Below are 23,710 nucleotides of genomic sequence, written 5' to 3' on the forward strand. Positions count from 1 at the left end.
GTTGTCTTCTGTGAGTTGTGACTAATTAGTAACACCTTCGACCACGCTTTTGTTTGACTTCGCCTTTAAAAACGCAAAGCATACTCTTCGCACCTTTCAAATTATCTCCGTAAGTTCACTTATACCATTGGAGATGAGGGGCTCACGAGAGTGTAAATGTCGTTCTGTTTTGCGCCATTTGGCGTCTTTTACAGCTTTTGCTTCTTGCAGTACTCGCTGCTCCAAAAAATGACAATAATTTTGACCGAAATGCGAGATTCTCCTCTGCGGGTTTCTTTAGTGAATTATGCTTTCAAAGGGACAATTTTTCTGTGCTAGTTGTGCTCTGACGTTTGTTCAAGAGGAGTTTTCAACTGACTTTTTCCAAACCTGGAGTCCAGTTTTAACCGTATAATCTTAATACTAATCATTGCCGTGAAATGAGCTCTGTTTTTAAAAATCTTTTTTCGATTTAAGTTTTCGTCCCTTTGTTTTCTGTTCCTTGTAATCCGTGCTTTCAGTTCATTACCTCTTCTCCGTTTCATGTTTCACCGTTCGATGTTCCTCCGTTCCATGTTCCACTTCTCCCATTCCTTGTTCTATTTTTCCTGTTTCAGTCAACCGAGGAAAGCACACAATTTGAATAAAGAAACAATAAAACACAAAAGTGAGTACTGATGAACATGAAAATCTCGATAGTGGTTCACACTTGGCTTATGTTAACCTAGTCAAATTTGCTTGACAACAGATTTACACCAAAGTCTCCTTTCGTTCAAAAAGAAGAACGCTATAAAAAAAATACCAGTCTTTTATGGCTCAACCAGAGGAACAAGCCGGTTGTTTTCGGCTTAGGTACGTATGTTCTTCTGTAGCATTTTCCCTTAAGTTGTTCAGACAAATGAATGAATATCCAGCTTTTTCGCCATCTCTAATTATCTATCTCAAATCAAGATTCCTGAATAAACCTCTCGAAGGTTCATACTAACGATCGTTTTTAGACTTGTTTGACAAGTCAAACGTATCCACCTCGATTACGGTGAAATCTACATTTGCTTTACTGAAGATAACAGTATGATTGAGTCGGGAGCCGGGTTTGATTCTCTCAATTAAAAAGAACCGAACATCAACCACACCGTTTTAGTGGCTTTTAAGGATTAAATTGAACGACGGAATAGATGAAATAATGACATCAAACTAAGCGAAAGATAGCGTTTGAGTTTTCGGCAAAGGGATTGTTTATTTGCATGATTGTTTATTTACATTTAGCATAGCTTAGCAACATCTTACCGACCCAACTTTGCGTGAAGGACAGATCGTTTTAAGCTCAATCATTTTTTTTCGGTTTTCCCACTGTCATTGGAGTTCAATGAACTACAAAATACTCCGCTAGGATTTGCCAATCTGTTACATGAACTGAAAAGTGCTTTTGGGATTTAAATTAGGGGCTTTTGAAGACAGTAATTGATTAATCCTAACTTGTCTTCGTTGAAGCACTGAACCGAAAACCGAGTGATGATAAGTTCGAATCGTAGGCAACGCAAACAGCTTGGATTTTAAAATTTTGTCTCATTGATTCTGCTTTTTATTTAAATATGCATACAGTGTTATGTTTATCTCCGCGAAAATGATGAGTAGACAGATTCCTTTAACCCTCTTTGCTCGGATGAGAAATGTTCCTTCGCTTTAATCAGCTTCATGTAACAAAATAATGATACTTAAAATACACATCTGAGAATTGTCTTACGAGTAAATAGTCGAATGATAGTTCCCATATTTAGATTTAGTTTTGCATATCATTTAATCTCACCGCGATTGCTGTTAATATTTCTGTTTGAGACAAGTTTACGAGTCAACATGGCTGACATATTTCATCCCTAAGACGCACGTTTGTGCTAAATTCATTTTATCCACTGTTCAATAGCCGCCCTTGAAGCGTATCTGTTTAGGAAGATTCAACTAGGATAGTTTATTGTAGATAGCTCAGTGACTGAATCTTAAAAATTCATTTGTTATGACTGAATTCTTGACAACAGGGATTTATTGGGATTTGCAAAGAAAACTGTAGAAAACTCATTTATCTATATGGGTTGTAGATAAATGAATAAATAATCAGATTATTGAATGGCAGGTCTCTTACAGTGGGCTCAAGCCTTGGTGCTTGGTCTTTAATTCTGGATAGGACTGTAAATAATAATACACCTCAGGCTACCTTCATTTCATCGATTTTGCACCGAAGCAAGATAAAAAGCGTTGGATGATACCGCGATTGAAAGAAAAAATTTTGCTTCAAGATATTTTACAACGCACGAATGAAAACAACGTTAATGAAATAATCATAATTATGAACATTATCACGATTATAATAACAATAATTTTCATACATGTCATTTTAAGCCAGGGCACTCCACGGATCTTACCAAACTGTCTTAGAAAAAAGCGAACTCTGCTAAGTTAGGTTATTTTCATGTGTTCTGTTGCGAGAACAATTGAAAAGGACTGGAAATGTTGAAAATAGAGTCTTGATGCGTTCTGGGTGAGCAGTTGTGGCAGTTAGTCAAGTGTGACACTTTTGTAGTAGCGAGCGGTGTGTGTTTGCGTTACTTAGGATTAGTATTTTTGAGTTGTTTTGCAGATTTCGTAACAACTTTTTGAAAGCCATTGAAAAAGAATCACTTTCAGCTGATACACTGCAGTTCTTTTAACTCACTTTTAGCGTTAAAAAAAGCTTCCACATAATTTCTCAACTCAAGTTTGCATTCTTCTGATTCACTTAAAAATTACAGGAAGAGACGAGGAAAAAGAGTTGAACCTGAAGGAGCCCACAATTTAAGGTACTACACTTTATGGTTTGTTTGTTTGTTTGAACCTAGGGGTAAATGTGATCGTGTAGAGTGATCCCTTAAGTAAGGGTGGTCCTGAAAAGGAGAGTTGACAGAAACTAAAGGAACTTAGCTCTAAAGACAAATGTATATATTTTTTCGACGATTGAACTAACTTGTGACAAGTTTCGTTCGTGAAAACTTATTGTTCCGTTTTTTCGCGATGTTCTCCGCTGTCACACTCAGGTAGCATTTGTCTGTTGCGAAAGGTTATTATTATTTTTTAACACAGCGGTCAAACATAGGGGATGCACAAGGGGTAAAGTTTTACCAGCCGCGTGAAAATTTCTCGGGGAAACACTACAAAAAAAACTGAAAAAAAAAATTAAAAAAACCTAGGAAACAACAACTACAGGATTACCTTTAAGGTGATTCTGTATAGGGAATACAGGTTTGTAATTGGAGGACATTCCTCATTCATATAAATAAAAAATTATTGATGTGAATATCAATTGTCTTTTCTAATCAACTCCTCTCTCACTTTACTATCTTCTTCATCTTTTTGCGGATAGAAACGAACAAAATGGACCCCCGTCAAATGGATCGCAGCCCACGGAGTAAGCTCTGCTTATTATTGGTGGCTTCTGCTCATTGTACAATTTTAATTCGTAAATTGCACAGTAGTCTGTTTCATCTGTTAGTGCATCATTAAACGGTTAGTTTCGCATTGGAGAAGTCTTAAAGAAATAAAAGACACGTCAAACTACAACTAAAGGGCTTAAAAGTTGGTTAAAACGTGCAACGTGCAATCACTGAATCATTTGACCCTTAGGAGTGATTTGCATCTAATTTATCTCACACCTGCATTACACATTATGATGAATAAAGGAAATTATCACCCACTAAAGAATTAACTCTTGATTGTTAAACAAATTCACCTTTCCAACACCTTCAGAAATGTAGAGAGAACAGTATAGAGAATATGCATACTTATTTTAGGATGTAAAGGGTTAAAAAAAACTTGACATGTCCCCTCAATGCTAGTAACATGATTAGCCTAGGACCCTTTTCCTGGAAAATCCCTCTTTAGCCACTACATATTTTCTACCGTTTTCTACAGGATCAGCAATTATTTATCACCTCGGGAGATTTTTTGGGGGAATGGCGTTATTTTCATGAAGAGAAGAGGGTGGATTAGTTTTCACTAACAGAGTATAAAGGACCATGGAAAATTGACTTTCAATTAGTGGGGATTATTAGAATACTACAGAGCTTAAAGGAATGGGGTGGGGGGGGGGGGTGTGCGGAAATCTCCGACCCCATCCCCTCCAAGACGATAAATAATGACCAGTTTCTCATTCAGTAAAAACAAATCTGATTGTCAAGTGGGCAGCGGATGGCGATGTAATTCTATTTTGTTTTCGATAGCTGATTTATCGTTACATTCGCTATGCAACAATTAAATTTGCAAGAACTGACAGAAGCCTACAATGGGCGCAGCTAATGGTTTTTAAACAGGCATGACTCTTGTTTTGGTCTATTTGTTTGATTCAGGCCAGTGGTAACGGAAGAACATCCGGATGAGTCCCAAAATTCCTTGTAAGTGGTAAAAAATAAACAGGTTGAAACAGGCTTGACAGGTTTCAAGGTGACTAGCCTAATCTGAAATAGTCTTGTATGATGAGGACTTTAGTTGAACAGAAGGAAACTTACTCACTTGATGCTAAAATTCGTGGTATTTTTTGTGTAAGAATGAAAAGTATTTAAAAGATTATATATCTCATCTTTTATCAGTTTTGTGACTGTCAACTAAAATGAACTGAGTTTCCTTGCAACAATTTTTGAAGTTCCTTGTCACGAGCAGGGCATAAATTACGAGATTATTTCATGCATAATTGTGCTAACGTAATCATGTACCATTATTCTCAATTATGTCATATGTTTTTGTTAAATTTGGATATGATAGAGAGAATTCAAACAACAGCTCCAGCTCTGGTCTGGGAGAGGGACTGGACGGTAGGATCAATCTGATATCTGATAGAGATTTCCGAGAGAGAAATGGTGCCTTAAGGATTGACACGGGAAATGACAAGCAAGGTACAGGATTGAGGATTGAGAGATTTTCTGTTCGGTAATTTCAAGGATTTAAGGATTTTTATTGATTCAAAGTTAGAGTAAGGCTTGTGATGACCCTCCTCTGTGTACTTATGGGTCTGTATCCCAAAGCGAAGTTAAAAAGTTTCTTTATCAGACCCCTTTGTCGCAGGACTGAAAGGAGACGGGAAAAACTGGTCTTTTGTCAAACAGCGTTGATAAAATACCAGTACCGAGATGTTATGTAGGAGAATTTTTATGGATGAACAAACTTATCAGACTATTTATGTGATTCAAATAATAGTCACGAAGTTCGCAATTTTATTTTCTCATCACTTGACTCTGCCACCTCTTTACTCTTCGCTGTTTTTTTTTTTCCGACAGGGGCAGACTCCCAGTTAAAACCTGTGACAGTTGATTTTAACCACGAAGAAAACAGGACAGCTCATAAAACTGATGACTACGAGATACCACAATTGATAGTCAGACGGGGAAAGGAGTTTGACTTCACCGTGACGTTTAACAGAGATTATCACCCGGAAGTTGACGTCATAGTTGTACAGTTTGTTACGGGTAAAGGATTTTCAATGTGTATTCTAGCTTCTGTTTGATTGATCCCATTTAAATGCTTATGACTTAATCAGCGATCGTTGTTCACCCTCTCTCAAGAAATAATATTGCTTTTCTTTTGATTAATAATGGTAATAGGACTGAGTGGAGCCCAATTCAGTCTGTAATCATATTTTGTTAATTACGAGTATGATTACAGAAAGAATTGGACGACACGAAGTCCTGTTACCAATTAATCAAAACTATGACAAAATTCGAGAAAGAAACTATTCATCGATCATACGTTTTCATTTAGAAAAACAACAGATAACTCAAATCTAGTTGGTGATAACCAATCACGTTCGAGAATTTTGTTACGGTTTTGATTAAGCAGTTTATCATTAACATAGCTGTTTCACGTATTTCTGAATATTATTTGCGCCTCTTCAGGAAAACGACCCCAGGAAAGTAAAGGATCGATCATACGGGTGTCAATTCAAGACAGCCTCACCACAAATCAGTGGGGAATGCAGGTCAAGGAAGCCAGTGGAAACACAGTCCATCTGTCAATCATGTCATCAGCAAAAGCCATTACTGGTCGATATGACGTACTCATCGAGACAAACAGCACAGCCTCATCTGGAGATGACTCCTTGTTTCGACACAAAGTCGAGGAGCAGATTTGTGTGCTCTTTAATCCTTGGTGTTCGGGTGATTTTTTCTTCATTTCAGTTTATAGCGTCATTTGAGGTAGTTAACTCTATTCTGGTGCTTTGGATTCCAAAATTCTGAACTCTTCCCGAACATTACTCCTACTCAAAGAAAGTTTGTTCCGACGAAAGTTAACGTTAGAAACCCAGAATTGCATCTCACCTTTAATGAAGCAAATAGCTAGCTTGCACATGCTATAGGTAAATTCTGCTCAATAGATTTGATAGAAGGATATGAAATTACGCACCTTAAAATTCTCCCATGATTAAAGAATATAAGGGCGAAGCTTTGGTGAGAACAGTTGATTCCCGGCGCTTCGTTTTGTGTATGGTTATTTTTCGGACGGGTATAAGTGTGCGAAGAACCCCTGTAGATTCCCCATAGATAGCTCAGTTCTTTTAGTATGTTTAGCTTTTTAAAGAGCAACAGCTTCCTACAGTTATTTCAACTTTCTGAGATTTTGATGAGACTTTATTGGATACCAAATTTTACTTTCTTTCTCATATGGTAGACGATACAGTCTTCATGGAAAATAATGAACATCATAATGAATATGTCATGGAGGATTTTGGCTACATATGGAGAGGGATTTCCGGGCAGTTCAAAAAAATTCCTTGGGCATTCGGTCAGGTAAGAATTAATATCACTTTTCACCATCCCACATTGCAGGTGTCATATGAAGAAGAGTAAATAAGTCTTAGCTGGCTGACGCCAAAATGGTAAATATGGACAGGCACATGGCGGGTGAGATTTGTAAATAACCTGTTTCGGTTGGTTGAAAAATTATTGACAAACTAAGTGCTACTGCCGATGACACTGACTATTATATTTTAGTTTATTATTGCCTCGTATGTTATTCTATGACATATATTTTTAAGCATTTTTTTTAGTTTGAGGATGTTGCCTTAAACTGTGCACTGTGGCTGTTGGATAAAGCTGAGCTTTCCTGTATCGCGCGATCCAGCCCAATCCATGTTGTGCGTACAATATCAGCAATGGTGAGTCAAAATACTTGCCTCAGTGCACGCTTTCATACTTACTTAGAAAAATCATAGCTAACGTTATGAAAACCTCATTACCGTTAAAGAAAATTAGATAAATAAATGTGGATGATGTCTTCCCCAGGTCAACTCAAACGACAAGGACGGTGGGATTTTGTCTGGACGTTGGTCCAATAAATTCCCTGAAGGAACAACACCACCGCTGGCCTGGACGGGAAGCACTGCCATTCTGGAAGAGTTCTGGAGAACAAAAAAGACTGTTCGATACGGACAATGCTGGGTGTTCTCTGGACTAGTAACAGCATGTAAGAGAATTTTACAATGACGTATAATAAATACTTCGGCATACTTTCTGTAATTACTCTAGCATTCGGCTAGGGGCTGTGATTGGTACAGATTATGATTGCCATAGGCAAGAAAATGTAAGACCCTTAGTTCCCCTCTGCACTTGAAAGTAAAACCCACACAACTGAAAGCGAAAAAAACTTATAAATACTTGAGGGATATCGTTTTATACATGTACTTCTTCAAGAAAATTGAACATGGTGTCGGGCGTTGGAAGTTAAGGTTTAGCAGATAAAAACAATTAAGGCTCAATTAAGCCAGAACGTGTTATATGATATCAGGCATGGGGCCATAGTAAACATATTTTTGTTTACTTTATTGTTTTAGTACTAAGGGCGCTAGGAATCCCAACTCGAAGCGTGACGAATTTTGATTCCGCTCACGACTGTGATGGCAGCATGACGATCGATTATCATTTTGACGAGGAGGGAGATCTCATCCCTCACATGAACGACTCAGTGTGGTATGTGCTGCTTCTGGTTGAAAGCGTAGTAACCGTCTTCCATTTAAGTTTTTGGTTTCGTGGTTAGATTGGAGCGTGGGAGAAAAAAAAGAAAAGGAATATTGAGTTCATAGATGTTGAAGTAGCGTGCCCTTTCTAGGAACGAGTGAGTGTATAGATAGGTTACTCTGAAGACCAGAGATAAATCTATAGTCTAGAATATAAGCGTTGTTCTTATGGTAACCAAAAACTTCAGCAACGCGCAGTTGTATCTTTAAAGAGATTATAGTGTTCTTGGACAGTTCAATGTTTATTCCACAATACCTCACTCGGTCCCACAATCATAGGCCGGTTACAGCTAACTATTACTGAAACTTGACCAAATGCTCCTGGTAACCCGGAAGTTGCTAACCAATATCCCATCCAGGAAGAGTGGCGTTACCTTTAATCTCTTCATGCTATGGAAACCTGGAGACAGTGATACGCTTGATTAGCAATGCAAACAGTGCTTTATACCTCCTCCAGTCGAGATCAAGAATCTCTCAAATCGGTAGTATCTATCATACACACCGAATACTGATCTGGTATGCATGCAGTAACTCCTCAAATCGATTTCCTTTTTTTTTCATTCAATCAGGAACTACCATGTGTGGAACGAATCATGGTTCAAGCGTCCAGATTTGCCAGATGGTCATGATGGATGGCAGGTGCATGATGCCACACCCCAAGAGACAAGTGAAGGTAAGGCAGTAAAGGAACTTTACCACTAACTTTACGCCTGGCTCTCGATTGCTTCACCACGGAGTCATAAAAGACCCGTTGGTTGACCTAAGCCCTAAGTATGTCAGGTTCTTAATTCGACATTGTTGATCCTTGCATCGCACCGAACGTTAGTCATGAACAAATAATTAGAGATTATGGTATTATCGAGGTCTCTGTACTCGAAATTGGAGGGTCTTATATTTGGATGTTTCTAAAAATTTCAAAATTGTTTCTTTGTCCCATGCTTGAAACAAACGATAACATTTTTATTTGTAGACTTCTATAGTAGTGGGCATGGTTATTAAACTCTTTTGATGCATGTAACCTCCCAGCTTCGGTTTTGAAGCCAAATTCCATTATTGTTTTTACGATTGCTTACAAAGCTTTATCTCAGATAACAGTGTCCGATGACTTTTCGATGAAATGCACATAAGTTCATTGCGTAGATTTCACGTATATTTGCAATTTACTCTTTAGTTGAATGTTGGACAATTTAAAATGTTTTCATGTGGTTTGTCTTAACGGTCAACCTTGAAATAACGTGGTATTAGAACTCAGACTCTTAACCGATTGGGGGCACAACAGTTGGCGATGTACAAAGCGCAGATATAAGAGAGTGCTGGGAGGAGGATTTGATATAAATCTCAGGCTCAGAGCCACCTCACCATGCCCTTAATTCCCGCCAAAAAATATGATAACTCCTTTTTTCGAAAGTGAGTGCTTATGCTTCAAAGTTATATTCTTCATGAGACTGATTTACTTCATCTGTTTCAGGTGTCTTTCGCTGTGGTCCTGCATCATTAAAAGCGGTTAAAAAAGGAGAAGTGTACCTTCCTTACGACACTGCTTTTGTGTTCGCTGAAGTAAATGGCGATCGTGTTTACTGGAATGTCAAGAAATCTGATGGTTCAATGAAAGCTTTTTCCGTGGACAAGAAGTATGTTGGAAACTCGATTAGCACGAAGGCTGTCGGATCCGAAGAAAGAGAGGACATCACCCACGATTATAAATATCCTGAAGGTTGGTCTTCTTTTCCTGCCTATTAGGCACAAAAAAGAAATGTAGGAAGAAAGGCAGACAGACTTTCATTGAGCCAGTGAGTCAGTCAGTCAGTGAACCACTCAGTCAGAAATGTCGGTCATTCATTCAAGACAGCCGCTGGATTTGTTGGTCACACATGTAGCACGAAATGTGCTAGCCAGTCTGATTTTAAGTACTTGAGGAATTTTAACACCCATGTGATTATGACAGGTTCTGAAGAAGAGAGGAATGCTGTCAAATATGCCTTCCAGTTTAGCAGCCGCACCGAACACGAAATTTACCAATATCAAAGCGAGGATGTTGAATTTCGTCTCGACGTGCGAGACACTGTGTACATGGGCAACAGTTTTGACGTCGCCGTTGTCGTGGAAAACAAGTCAGAAAATACGAGAAACATCAAGGTTAACTTTACAGCTGTCTTAAGTCATTACACTGATGTTCCTGCTAAGAAACTGAAAACATACAAGCTTCAGTTCCTATTAAACTCCAAAGCAGGTAAGTTTTCACGGATTGTAGAAGTACGCAAAGATGTGAAAGACGTGAAAATAATTTGTTATAACTGTGGGACGAAGTTCAACCCACAGTTTAACCGATCGGATGCTTGGAAGTATTTCTGAGCTATAGGAAACTCTTGGAGAGTTCGAGTATTGGACAGGGTTAGTTATGTGACATGCAAGCTACATACTGCCTGAATGAGCAATGCCGAATCGAAATAGTGCATGAGCCAAGGAAACAAAAATATAATTACATTGCTATCCTGGAGCCTCCAAGCAAAGTCCTACAATAATGAAGCTTATCGTCTTAGCTTACAAATTCACTACCATTTCTATTGATAACTTGGGTGGGTGCGGGTAATTTTTGTTGGGGCAGAGTTCATGCTACAGCAACTCAAGAAAAAATACTGGTCCTCCATTTTATATTCTATACTCGTGTGGAGTGAGTTCGACGAAGAAGCAAACATGTCTCCACGACCCATAACTTTCCGTATAAGTAAACATTTCAATTTTCTCTCATCAGAGAAACGTTTAGAGTTGAAAATTGAACCCAAAGATTACATCACCAAGACAGGAGCGGATGTCACCATTAAGTTGTACGTTAAGGGTTTAGTAGAAGAGACAGGTCAGTCCTTTGCTGCTCAGGATGTGGTGGAGCTCACCAAACCCGCGCTGGAAGTTACGGTGGGTTATCAACTCTGCAAGAATTTGGCTGCGGGTTAATTGCTTTTTGTCCTAATGCCATTTCCATGGCAGAATTTGGATTCTCGCTCAGTAGTCTCAACCAATGTTGAGTTTCGAAGGTATTACACTCTTAATTTTGTTTCTTCACTTAGGCATCGTCATCGCAAGTGAAGATTGGTGAAGAAGTTGAGGTAACCGCGTCATTCACGAACCCTTTGCCAATACCCCTAACAAAAGGACAATTCCATCTGGAAGCCACTCGTATGAAACCCAAGTCACTTGTGGTCGACTGCAAGTAAGTAACAGCTATTCAGCAGAAGTTATGTCCGCGTGTAATTTGAAAACACGCACCCATAGGCACTTAGAGCAGGTTGGAGTGTAAAAGTAAGAATTTGATTTCCGTAATCATGATGACTTAACACATGGGCCAACTCCACAATATCACCAGAGTCCTGGTTTTTCAACCTTGGGTGACTAGCAGCATTGCGATCCCTCTCCGAGGAATGCTAGTCCATAGCTGGCAGGTCGCCGCGGTACTTTGTTCAGGCTAGCAAACCGCACCGGTATTCGTGTCATTAATAGAAAGAGGGATGTGGGAAAACTCTCCCCAAGTGGCCAGCGCAATGACCTCAACCAAAACTTGAATCGCAGCTCATCGCGGAAGATTTACTAAAATAATTGAACGAACTTTACCAATAGCCAAATAAATAAACAAATAGAATTTCGAGCAGTCTGCAAACGCAGTCTCCCTATATCTTATCTCCTAGGAAGTGATCTTGCTCATTAGACTTCTTAAAATGCATGCGGGGTGTGGGTTCCCTATTGTTAACTTAACAGAATTTAAGTTGACTTTAGAAAATTGTTCCTAATTCATAGGGGCCCTGTGGGTTCTAAGGAAGAAGCCAAGATCACTGCCAAGTTCACAGCAGCCAGAAAAGGAAAGCATCACATCGCTGTCAGCTTCCAGTCTAACGAACTCACTGATGTTCATGGCGAGTGTACTGTTTCTGAACCAGAAGCACGTTAAATTTTACATCTTCAAGGCGTTTGATGCCGATGGTTACAAAATTATTCGAGAAAAAATAAAAACCGTCCGCAAAGAAGAGCAAATTACTAAATAGACGTAGGAGGCTCATCTGTACCTTTATAAAACACAGCGACCCATAAGTGTATAAGTTCATCTTCACCATCACACCCTCATGTTAACTTGAGCTATTTTATTCCAGACATTAAATGCTTACATTAATTTTATCCTCATAAAAAATCAAATTCCCTTCTTTATTTGGAGTTGTGATAATTTGTTATTTTGACTTGAATACTTATATCAATAACGACGATTTCTTTTATTTCTTTCATTAACTAATGTATCAACCCAATCATCCTGGACTAAAACTTCATTATGTCTAATCTGATGATAATGGTAATGACGATGACGACGATAATTGTGATGATGATGACGATGATGACGTATTGCGAGCTTTTCAAGCTCTTCAGTAAATGAAACAGCGTCAGCTTAAAAATAATTAATCTAAAACGCGAAAGATAATTTACTACGTCTGTTTGTGAGCTGAACATCTATCTGCAACTACCTAATCGCGGTTTTACCCCCATTGCAGGTCTGCTTACACCAAAGTTCAAAGTTGGCGTCTTAACTATCAAGTTGCATGTTTCCGATACTACTTTAATCCGTGAGCTAAAACGTTATTACACACCTATTTGTCTGAAGTGAGGTTGAATTCCGATCCTTAAAATTTTATTACTACTCCTCACAACATACACATTAAATCTTAAAATAATAGTTTAAATATATACAAAAAAGCTAACAGATGAAGAGAAACTAAGTACAAAGCAAGGGCTGCCTTTCGGAATCCACGGGGCCTGCCCAAGGAGAGAGAAGATCTGCACATGAAACAAAAATAACGTCAATTAAAATATCACATGAGATGATCCTCAAAAGTTGTTTCGTTCATGTCTTTTCATGACTTTTCGTGTAGTTCATGTCTTAACGTGTAAGTGGCAACCGGAAAGTTTCGAAATCAACGCAATTGGATCTAAAAACTTTGGTAAATTGAGTTATCAAATTCGTGGTTTAGTTCATGTCTTTTTTCCTTCCTTTCTGAATTCAAATGTCACGTAGGCCAATAATAAGTGGCTGCCGGAAAGTTCCTAACTCAACACAGTTGGATGTAAAAACTTCGGCAAATTTGTTAGACTCAAGACCTTCAAATAAGTAGGTGTTGCCACCCCTATATCAATTACATTAAAAGGCAAAAACACGTGGGTGAATCATGACCCAGAGTACATACCCTCGTTTAAAATAGCGTCCTAATTGGCTTGTAAAAGAGCGGGATTGGCGACCTGTAAATCAAGCCACAGAAAATACTCTCGTTAGTCAAGAAACGATGAACTTTTAAGTGGAGAGCGACCTTGACTAATTCCAGGAGTTAGAATTTTGAAGCCAGGCAGAATCAAGGTTGGCTTTCTACGATGATTATAAACGCACGCACAGAGCCACTTACTGACATATGGTGAAGGGTAATGGTGTTTTGTAAGAGATTCCTTTGAAGGGCTTCCAACTTCTTCGATTTGCAGGGAAACCTTGAAACAAGAACAAGGAAATGTAATAGAGAATGGGAAAACAGAGCATGATCCATGATATGAAACTATAGCAATAAACACGACACCTGATCTCCACGACAAGCCCGAAAGAAAAAGCGTTCTTACCTCTCCTTCGCGACATTTAGCTTCGTATAACTCTTCCATCTCTTGTAACCTGCACAAAGATAAACAAAACATAGCCTTAACAATGAGTTCACACTAACGTTTTAAGTCATAATTACAGTCAATTTTCCTTAGCAAAGTTGATAGCAAAGATGATGAGTATATTAGCAAGAATTCATGTAAATGTTTGAACAATGAAACTAGTCAAAGGAAACATTTGCCACTGCTTAAAGCAGACGAGGAGAAGCGTGTCGTACCGATCTCTGAGTTGCTCTATGGTCTCCAAAGCTCCTTCCTCGTCAACAGGCATATCGATAGTCACATTCTGAAAAAAAGGGGGTGAATTCATAAAATCCAACATTTCAAATGGTCAACACTTGTGCTAAAAGGCGGACGTTTGCCTTGATTGTTAGCATTGTTGCGCATTTTACCCCACTTTAAAATCTCTTGAACAGACTGGCTTTGACTAAAAGTCAATAGAAAAATTGACTAGTTAAAAAGTAACCGACAACCAATTATTTCAAGTTAAGAGGGAATATTAAACTAAGCGAATGGACTTCAAAAGTTGCGCGCTTTTACTTTAACTTGCGATAAAATCTTCATTTCAACTTTGTCTCATTCCACATCTTCCCTTCTCCCACAATCCTTTTCCCCTTCTTTGCCTCCCTTAACCTCTTCCTGTATTTTTCATTCTCCCCGTCACATTATTCATTTTTTTAATCTTCTGTCGCTCAAGCAGACGTTCTCTCCCCCACCCCCCTCCCCTCCGTATTCAATATATCAAGATCATGGCTTCCTGGTCTTCATTATCAGCCGTCTCCACGCCGCAATTCCCCCGACACTGAAGATGGGACGTGCATACGCCTGGCACTTAAATGCCCCAAGGGATCTCGGTTTACCGCTCATTAGTTTAAGTGCGTTCTGACGTATCTACAGTTTGGCCACAATGTTTTTCTTCTAGCGCATATCGATCAATTAGTGTTCAGACTTACCTGGTTTCTAAGTTCTCCAAGCTGTCTCAAAGCCTCCTCTTTATCCGTTCTTGCAGCATCGAGATCATTTCGCCAGCCTTTTCCAATGTGTTCAAACTGGATTTTAGCTTTGGTAAGCGCCGACTGCTTTTCAATTAACGACTGCTGAAGATCTCTATTTTGATGAAGAGTTTCTTCAGTTTTTTGAGTTAGGTTTTCTTTCTCGCCTAGAGACTTCTCAAGTTCTCCTCTAAGAGCCTCCGTCACTTCATGAAACTTCGTATACAATTTGTCTTTTTCCATTCTACAGTCCTGACATTCCTTTCTGAGCCAGTTTATCTCGTTCTTCAACTCACCCACAATGTCATCCCCATCGGTAAGATCGTCCCCAGACCTCTGAACGTTTTCTTCCGTCACACCAGAGGTGTCTCTGAGTTTGGCAACTAGTAATTCTTTGTCTTTAACTAGAGTTTCGACTTCTACTCTTTGGTTGTGAATAAATCTCTCTTTTTCGAGATTTTGATGCCGACTCTGCTCAAGGTCCAGCTTTAAGGACGATAGGATTTGATCATAGTCCTTTTTCAATTTCACTCGTAAATTCTCCTTCCCTTTCATTGTCATGTACAAGTCTTGGCGAAGTTTGTTGTTACCATTTTCCAGTAATTCATAGTTGGCTTGGAGCTCCTCGTATAACTTTTCTTCGTCAGACTTATTCTGCACTCCATTTCTAAACTGACTTAGATCTTCGTTAAGTTTGTCTATGATTTGACGCTTTTCAGCGAGTTCGCCTTGTAGCTGTTCCTTCTGCAACATAAAAATAAAAACATAGCTCAAAGGACAGTGCTATTTCCCCCAGCAATCGTTACTAATAGACATTACAATCAAGTACACGAACCTCTTTTGCATTATCCTCCTTCAAGGCCGTAAACTGCTCTCGAAGGTTTTCAAAATCTTCGGTTTTGGCGTCGAGGTTATTTTGTAGTTCCCGCCTCATTGCTTCTTCTCGAACAACGACTTGGTTAACGTCTCTGTTAAATTTCTCGGCAGCGTTCGCAAGGTCGGTCGTTAACTTTTCAATTTGTAGCTGCAGTTCTTGAATTTGTTTCTCTTTTTCTTCCAACTCTCCTGTACAAAACACCAAAAACAATATATGACTGTAAATTACCGTTAAATTGTTCACCGAAGCCATTTTCTATATCTGATGTCTTCTGTTCTGAACCCAAGCAAATAAACATTTCAGTATTCGCTAAATGAAAGAAGAACACATCAAGTTTGTCTGACAATGACACTACAAAATGACGACACAATGATTACTGTTGAATGATTAAGAGGCGTTTACTGAGCTGAAACTACTGAAAAGTAATTTAAATTATTTAACAGGTTTCTCAGTCAACGTGACAATACCTACAAGAATCGCCTAGACCATTACAAAGCTCGCAGTGTACGGCTTACAATAAGAATCCTTCAAAAGTATTAGAACACAAGACGCGTTTCCGCATGAGATAATTCGACCACGTGATCACTCTCACGTATTTGTGCTGATCATTCTTTATTTAATCCCTAATTTTAAGACAAATGAGGCCTCACTACCTCTGAAAATTCACCAATTTATATAGGATAGATAGGTCTCTTTCTTGACAAGTAGCTTAACCTAACATCGAGACGGTAGCTTTAAGTAGAACAGCCTGATTTATCCAAATTGAAAATAAAATATCGCAGAATTGATGTTCACCTTCTCTGTCCTGCAAAACTTCGTCAAGTCCCATAATTCTGTCGTCTAACTCTTCCTTTTCCTCTTTAAGGTGTTCGATGATTTCCTGTAATTTCCCACTATCTTTCTCAGACGATTGGAGATCCATTTCTCTTGTACCCACGCCAGCATCTCTGATATCTCTCTCTGACAACACTGAAGACTTGTCGAGTTGCTTTAGTTTTAGCTGGAATTCAGACGCGATCTCATCAGCCGTTACTTTGCCCTGTAAAGCCCGCTGCAAATCCTCACTAAGACCTGACACGATGTGGCTAAAGTCTGCTCTTAGCCTATTTATATCTTCTTGTTCTCGCTCCAGCTCTTGTACCTGTGTTTTCAAGTGTTCAGTTTGAGCGTAGGCTGAGGTAAGTGCTTCCTCTAAGTTGTTCAAATGGTTTTGTTGTTCAGCTATGACAGTGTCGTAACGATCTTTCAACTGTCTCTTTTCTTCTGTATTCAGACCTTTCTGGTTAAACAACTTGGCTTCGAGGTCTGCAATTTGCTGGTCTTTCGCATCAAGCAAAGGCTGTTGTTCTTGAAGAAGATGCTCCAGTTGCAGCTTAGCCTGTTGCAGTTCTTTTTCGGCTTTTACCTTTTGCAATTGAACTTGCTCTAAAACTGCTTTTACATTCTGATTTTCTGCTCTGTTTTCGGAAAATTTTTGGTCGATTTCCTGTCTTTCCTCCTCCAAAGACTGAAACTGCTCCCCGAGAGTAGAAATCTCAGCATCTCTCTCCAATATACGTTTTTCATAATACTCCACCAGGCTACTGGTCTCTTCCTTCTCTGATAGTAACTTTTGTACTCTCGCTTTGAGCTCTTCAACAATTCCTTCCTTTTCTCTAACAAAAGTGTCCAACTCGATTCTTAATTCCTGAGCTGCCCTTTCACACTCTAATTTTTCTTGACGTACTTTGCTCAGCTCGGCTATGAGTTCTTCGCTGCTTCCCACATCACCCGTTTTTGGTTTGCCTTCTTTCTCTTTGTTTTTTCTTGTCATCGCTCTAACCTTAGCCTTCAAACGTTCGTTGACCGACTTGACCTTCTCCAGTTCAGAATTCGCCTTAGACAACTCATCCTTAACTTTTTGAACATCGTTAGGGTCAGAGGCGACAGTCTGCGAAGGGGGTGAGGTTAACAAGGGTTCTGTCTCACACACTGCGGTCTGAATTGGCTCGTTCTCTAGAGTCTGGATAACAACCCTGGAAACAATCTCTTCCTGATCACCGTCCTTTTCCCCTCTTTCTATTTCATCTTTCGGTGTTTCCCTTACTTGTAGCGTGGCCTCAAGACGTCTTAATCTATCTTCTACATCCAACTTTTCACTGTTAACAGACTGCAAAACGTCCTTGAGGTTGGAGACCTCTGACTGAGCATTCTCTAGCCTTTCGTGCATGTTTATTGCCTCTGTGTCCGTCGCCTCCACAGCCACATCTCCATGGCTCGTTTCAGACTTTTCTAATTCTTTCTGCAGTCGTTTCAGTTGAACCTGAAATTCATGCGCTATTTGATCAGCTGCCCCTTTTTCTTCCAGAGCACGTTGGAGATCCTCGTGAAGCCCTGACACTATATGATCAAAGTTAGCTTTGAGTATAGCTATATCTTCCCTTTCTCTCTTTAATTCTCCTACCTCGCCTTTTAATTGCTCCAGCTCTTTGTTGGCGGACAAAAGTTCTCGTTCTAGTCTATCAGCATGACTCTGTATTTCAAAAATTACTCCGTCATGCTGGACCCTTGTAGCCTCTAGTTCTGTTTTGTAATTTTCTGTTGTGTCCTGAAGGCGATTCTCAAGCGTTGTAATCACACTTTCCTTCCTTGTCAGATTTTCAGCCACTCGTTCGAGCTCCTGCTTCAAATCATTGCAATCATCTTCGATCTCAGTTTTCTGTGAGATTACATCTTGTTGTTGAACGTACAAGTTGTCATTTTCTTCCTTCAGTTGCTGAACTATCCTCCAAGCTTCGTCGTTATGACTTTGAAGGTGTCCAATGTTATCTCTCATCTCTTGCAGGTCGCCATCTTTCGCCACAATTCTATTCTCATACTGTTCAATCAAACCATTGCTCTTCCCTCTGTCCGCTACCAGCTGTTCGATCTTATTTTTCAACTCGTTGACGATGCTCTCCTTTTGTCTTACAAATGAATCCAATTCAATTCGTAGTTCTTGACATGCCTTTTCGCTTTCAAGCTTCTCTTGACGGACCTGTTCAAGCTCGGCTTGTAAATCATCACGCGAACTGGTTTCTTCATCTCTAGAATCGGTCTTTGCTTTTTCCTTTTTCAGCAGGGTTCTAAGCTTCGCCTTCAACTTGTCGTTAACTCCTTTGATCCTCTTCATTTCATTCCTCAGGTTTTCCAGTTCTATTTCGATCTCACTATTTGAAGTGGTGGTGACTTGGTTATCAACCGAAGACTGCAAAATCACTTCTTCCACTGCCTTTTCGCGGCCTTCCTTTTCAGAAAGCTTCCAGTTTACTTCACTGCTCGAAAGAGGTTCTTTGATATTTGTCTCTTGGATGGAGAACTCTCTGATCTTATATTGCAAGTCATCTCTTTCTTTGCTCGTTATGTCGAGAGTAGCTCTTAAGTCGGAAACCTCACGCCGTGTTGCCTCAAGCATCTCGGCATTTTTGTTGTTTTCTTGCGTAAGAAGGTTACCATCAGCAGAAACTACCGGCGACGACTTCTTCAAATTTTCTAACTGAACCTGGAACTCGTGAGCTATTTCATCTGCTGCTGCTCTCCCATCAAGAGCATTCTGAAGATCCTCACGAAGTCCTGAAATTATGTGGTCGAAGTTGCTTTGCAGCCTGTTTATATCCTGTTTTTCTTGGTCAGCAACAGACAGTTTAGCGTTTAGTTGGTCAATCTGGGAGTGTGCCTGCATAAGTTCCTCTTCTAGTCCTTCCCCCTCCTGCAGTCGTTTCTCAAGCTCCGACTGAACTTGTCGCAGATTATCTTTGATTTCGTTGTTACGGGCATCAAGCACTTGAATTCGTTCTTGCAGCGCCTTCTCATTAGCTTGCAACTGGAAAATACTTTCGTCGGTTTTTTTCTGCTTTTCATCCATTACAACTTGGAGCCCGTTAATCTGACGATCTTTCTCTTCAATAACGGGAAAAGAGTCTTGAACAACCTGCTCTAACTCAGATTTAGTGTTCAACAATTCTTTTTCGATATCATCTTTTTGTTCTGTGACCATGTGAATATTTTCCTCCAGTTCATTGTTTTTCTCTCTTAGTTCCGTGATTAATTGTTCCGATTGTCTTTCTTTCTCAGACAAGAGATCTTCGTGTTGCCTCTTAATTTCTTCAATAAATTCTTGATGCTCTTGCTCAGTGCGTTCCAAATGAGTCTCAAGTTCTGAGATTCTTTGGTTTCTTTCGGTAAGAAGCAACTGCCTACTCTCCAACTCCAGCTTTGCGTCTGCTGCAAAGTCTGCTGAAGACCGTAGTTCGGAATTTAATCTAGTAAGCTCCTCCATCGTTTTATTCAGTTCCTCGTTGTCTAGAAGCAAAGGTTTAATTTGTTCGGTCAAATCGCGGACTCTGGAATCTTTTTCTAACAACCGTTTTTCATAGTCTCGGATTTCATTGATAGCTGCTTCGTTTTCCTGCAAAGCAACCTCCAATTTTGATCTGAGAGAAACAACAATGGTATCTTTCTCTTTGACAAAGTCATCAAGCTCCCCTCGAAGCTCTTGCTCCTTTCTTTCGCTCTCGAGTTTAGCGGCTCGAGTCCTTTCAAGTTCGGCTCTCACTTCACTGTCTTCTTCTCTTGGATCTGATCTGGTTCTTTTCCTTTTTGACAACGCCTTCAGTTTGTCATCTAGGCTTTTATTGAGCACAGAAGCTTTTTTCAATTCATTTTGCAACCAAACGACGTCATTTGACAGGCCGGACAACTCTCCTTCCATCTCCTCCACTCCGTCCTTGGTATCCACCTCAAGTTCATTAGTTTTTGTCTCATCGTTACCTTGTTTGCCAGCATCTAAACTCTTATAAAGTTCCTCTTTTTCTTTATTCAATAACTCCAGAGCTTCCTTCAACTTGAATAGTTCTTCTGGAGCAGCTTTGAGCTGGATATCTTCGTATGACCTCTCCGCCCCTGGGGTTTCAATGGCAGCATCCCTCACCCCAACACCACTCTGTTCTGTTGAGGATTCGCTTCTTCTAAGCTGGACTTGGAACTCGTGCGCAATTTGATCAGCGGCTGCTTTTTCATCTAATGCCTGTTGAAGATCTTCACGAAGGCCAGACACAATGTGATCAAAGTCGACTTTGAGCTTAGTCAGTTCTTCCAAAGACTGATTTGCTTCGTTAAGCTGGCCCGTAAGCAGCTCTATTTCCTCCCTGGCATTGGTGATGTCTCGTTGCAGAATTTCCACTTCAGCATCTTTTTTACTGAGAACTCGTTCATATTCGTCTTTACAGTGCTCAAGTTCCCGCACATACGTAAGCTTTTCTTGCTCGAGGGATTTCTCAAGAGTTAGTATATTGGTATCTCTCTCTCCGCAGAGGGTTTGATAACGATTTTTCAGCTCCTGTATCTCATCATCTCGTTGTGCTACGAGTTTCTCCAGTTTCTCCGTAAGGTTTTCCTGTCGCCTTTGCTCATCTAAAAGCTGCTGAACCTTTGCTTTTAAATCTCCAATGACAGCATCTTTGTGGCGCATGATTACGTCTATTTCTTCTCGTACTTCGTAAGCCGTTTTTTCTAAGTTCAGTTTCTCTTGGCGAACTTTTTCAATTTCTTCTCTAAGCTCATTTGAATCTGATTCGCTGAGCGATTCGGACTTCACCTTCTCCCTTTTCACGTACACTCGTAGTTTTGCTTTAAGTTTCTCATTCATGGCCTTTACTTTGGAAAGTTCCGCTTGGATATCCGAGAGCTGACTTGTAACTTCTTCAAGTTCTCCTTTGCTGGCAGAAGTCTGAACCGGATAGTGCTCCAACGGAATGGACTCTTGAATCTCTACACGAGTTGATTCCACTTCCTCTGGCGGTACGACATCTCCAACAGTGAGAACAGGTTCATCGAAGGAAGTGCCAACAGCTCCTAACAACGTGCTCGAGGCTTCAGCTGTAGTTGGAGCTTCGGCTATCGCGACTTTGGTAGTTTCGACTTCTCTTTGCAACTGTTCGTTCACTTCTTTCAACTTCACAAGCTCGTCTCCAGTAGCTTTGAGCTGATGTTCGAGTTTCACCTTCATGTCTTCCACAGCCTCTAGCTCCTGTTCCAGTTTGGCGATATTCATGTCCTTATCTTTAAGATGTTCAACAGCCTCGCTAAGTTGTTGAACTTCGTCCAGAAGGAGCTGTTTCTCCTGCTGCTGATTAGCCTCTTCCTCTTTCAACATCGCCATTTCCTCTGCACGAGCTTTAGCCTCTGTTCTAAGTTGTTTGATGAGTTTCTCAGCCTCATCTCTTTGAGAATTGAGTGCATCCATACTCGAGGTGAAGTCTGCGTCTAAAAAAAGATAAAAATGTAGTAAAAAAGTGAATCCACTTTATGAAAGCAGTAAAAAAGGAAAGGAAGTGACACACCTTGAAGCAACGATGATATTAAGTACTTTAGCTCAGAGGATTAGTATAGGCAATAAAATTATTTCGAGGGCGATTCAGCGTTAATAAGTACGGGTGAATTCTTCAAAGACAACAAAATTTCCTGAGTCGTAGGGCGAATGCAATTTTCAAGCACTTGTTTACACCAAATTGCACGAGAAATCATGCTACTTCTTATTAATAAGTTACAAAAACTACGGGATTTGTTTTCGAACATTCGGCTTTAATTTACAGTATTGTAACAGAGATTCGAAAAACAGTAAGAATATGATATTCTCACTTTTAAAGCATTAAAAAAATATCTTAGTACGAATGGTGTCTTTTTTTAGTGATAATATTACTCCATGAACTTAGAGCATCCATTATGTTTATTAAATACCATTAATAATTAAAGAATTGACGTTAATTTTATCACTAAACAATCGGCAAGTAGTTTACATTAGTATACAGATAGTTACGATTAGAAACCAAAGTACTTCCTACGGCTATTAACTAATCAAATATCATATTTATAAAAGGGCGAAGGCCAAGTCAGATAAGTAGGTTATTCACTGTGTTTGATGAGCAAGCTGAAACAAAAGACTGTTATAAGGTACATGTATGAGTGGCTCGCAAGTAGAGATAACGTACAACCAACTAGAATTAGGATTGTCAAAAAAGGCACGTAAACTCACAAATAAGCGAAAGGCAGGCAGAGGACAAACAAAAGTGCGCAGAAACAAAAATAAAGCGACTCACCTCGTAGAAAATTAAAGGATTTATTCTCTAGTAGGTTTTCAAGTTGAGTAAGCAAGATATCGAGCTCACTTCAAATTTTCACTACAATGAACGACGAACAATCTCATGGCAAAAAGCGTGGTGCACATTGGAAAGCGATGGTACACCAAGATCGCTTAGCAACGTCCGAATGAAATCAATACAAATCAAAGAAACGATATTTTACGTGAAAAAGTCGCGATCAAGGTATAGCCTCAAAGCAAAGGGCAAAGTCGAATTTTAAGATAAAAATTATAGAATACTTGTCTCACAATCACACAACAGTCAAATATTTCAACACGTGGAAAGGAGTGGCACGAGATCAGGAAGAGGCAAACGCTATTGAAAATAACCACATAACGAAATAACCTTCCGTTGCACACTGCAATTTTGTTTAAAATTGAGGTTGAATAAAGGTTGAACAGACAAAATAGGGTCCATTACCGCCAGAACAATTCATGGCTGGTAGTTTCACAAGGCTATCACGATCAACCAAATGAGGCTTCAACGACAAAAAAAAACCAAACTCCAGATTCACTGAATTAAAAATAAAATGAAGACTTTGAACTCATAATTTCTACAAAAGCGAAGGAAGAAATGAAAAACGATAGGTAAGAAGAGTAAAAAGGAAATGCTACCGCGAACTACTGTGTTGAAAAGAAGCCCGGCAAACAAAGTTCAGGCTTCTACGGGATTCGAACCAGTGCCTTCCAGATACTAGTTTGGCGCCACCATCAGCCACATACGAAGCCACACTTTGAGAGGGATGCAAAGTTTAGAGATTTCTTCCTTCCCGTGGGGGAATTTAATATTGGCCTTAAATTAGGAATAACAGATTGGGTAGTCAAAATCGAAATTCTTCATCACAGTTTACATGACGTATTGCTGGCACTTATCTAATGGGAACTAGGTTTCTGAATGAACCTTCCAAAGGTGATGAGCAGTTCATATCAGTGCATCAGCTCTCAGTGATAGTAAATTACATCAGGCACATGGGATCTTACGCTATGGTAAACTGAAATTCGTG

The 23,710-nt window shown here is 39.6% G+C and overlaps 2 protein-coding genes across 4 annotated transcripts in view; one reads left to right on the forward strand and one right to left on the reverse strand.

The window, feature by feature from the left end:
• Positions 1–660: 660 nt before the first annotated feature.
• Positions 661–23,710, forward strand: part of LOC131790057 (protein-glutamine gamma-glutamyltransferase K-like) — a 30,582-nt gene continuing 7,532 nt past the window's right edge. Inside the window, exons 1-17 of one of the 2 annotated variants that reach the window (XM_059107234.2) lie at positions 661–831; positions 2,763–2,810; positions 3,371–3,415; positions 4,353–4,397; positions 4,765–4,895; positions 5,277–5,465; positions 5,892–6,152; positions 6,664–6,782; positions 7,043–7,150; positions 7,278–7,458; positions 7,826–7,961; positions 8,578–8,681; positions 9,477–9,722; positions 9,954–10,238; positions 10,761–10,921; positions 11,074–11,216; positions 11,798–12,107. In XM_059107234.2, the coding sequence (XP_058963217.2) occupies positions 791–831; positions 2,763–2,810; positions 3,371–3,415; positions 4,353–4,397; positions 4,765–4,895; positions 5,277–5,465; positions 5,892–6,152; positions 6,664–6,782; positions 7,043–7,150; positions 7,278–7,458; positions 7,826–7,961; positions 8,578–8,681; positions 9,477–9,722; positions 9,954–10,238; positions 10,761–10,921; positions 11,074–11,216; positions 11,798–11,948 (2,394 nt within the window). In that variant the 5' untranslated portion in view covers positions 661–790 and the 3' untranslated portion in view covers positions 11,949–12,107. Of the gene's footprint in view, positions 832–2,762; positions 2,811–3,370; positions 3,416–4,352; positions 4,398–4,764; positions 4,896–5,276; positions 5,466–5,891; positions 6,153–6,663; positions 6,783–7,042; positions 7,151–7,277; positions 7,459–7,825; positions 7,962–8,577; positions 8,682–9,476; positions 9,723–9,953; positions 10,239–10,760; positions 10,922–11,073; positions 11,217–11,797; positions 12,108–23,710 lie in introns of those variants that run through there. The other variant, XM_066166354.1, reaches the window with a different exon arrangement.
• LOC131790022 (golgin subfamily B member 1) overlaps positions 12,681–23,710 on the reverse strand; it is a 28,882-nt gene continuing 17,852 nt past the window's right edge. For both annotated transcript variants that reach the window (XM_059107203.2, XM_066166302.1), the window contains 8 exons: positions 16,346–21,832; positions 15,509–15,738; positions 14,635–15,417; positions 13,900–13,967; positions 13,646–13,694; positions 13,441–13,519; positions 13,228–13,279; positions 12,681–12,820 (listed from right to left, as the gene is read on the reverse strand). In XM_059107203.2, the coding sequence (XP_058963186.2) occupies positions 12,709–12,820; positions 13,228–13,279; positions 13,441–13,519; positions 13,646–13,694; positions 13,900–13,967; positions 14,635–15,417; positions 15,509–15,738; positions 16,346–21,832 (6,860 nt within the window). In that variant the 3' untranslated portion in view covers positions 12,681–12,708. The remainder of the gene's footprint in view (positions 12,821–13,227; positions 13,280–13,440; positions 13,520–13,645; positions 13,695–13,899; positions 13,968–14,634; positions 15,418–15,508; positions 15,739–16,345; positions 21,833–23,710) is intronic.

The sequence above is a fragment of the Pocillopora verrucosa genome, chromosome 1, assembly GCF_036669915.1.
Source record: "Pocillopora verrucosa isolate sample1 chromosome 1, ASM3666991v2, whole genome shotgun sequence".
In the NCBI taxonomy this organism is placed as follows: Eukaryota; Metazoa; Cnidaria; class Anthozoa; order Scleractinia; family Pocilloporidae; genus Pocillopora; species Pocillopora verrucosa.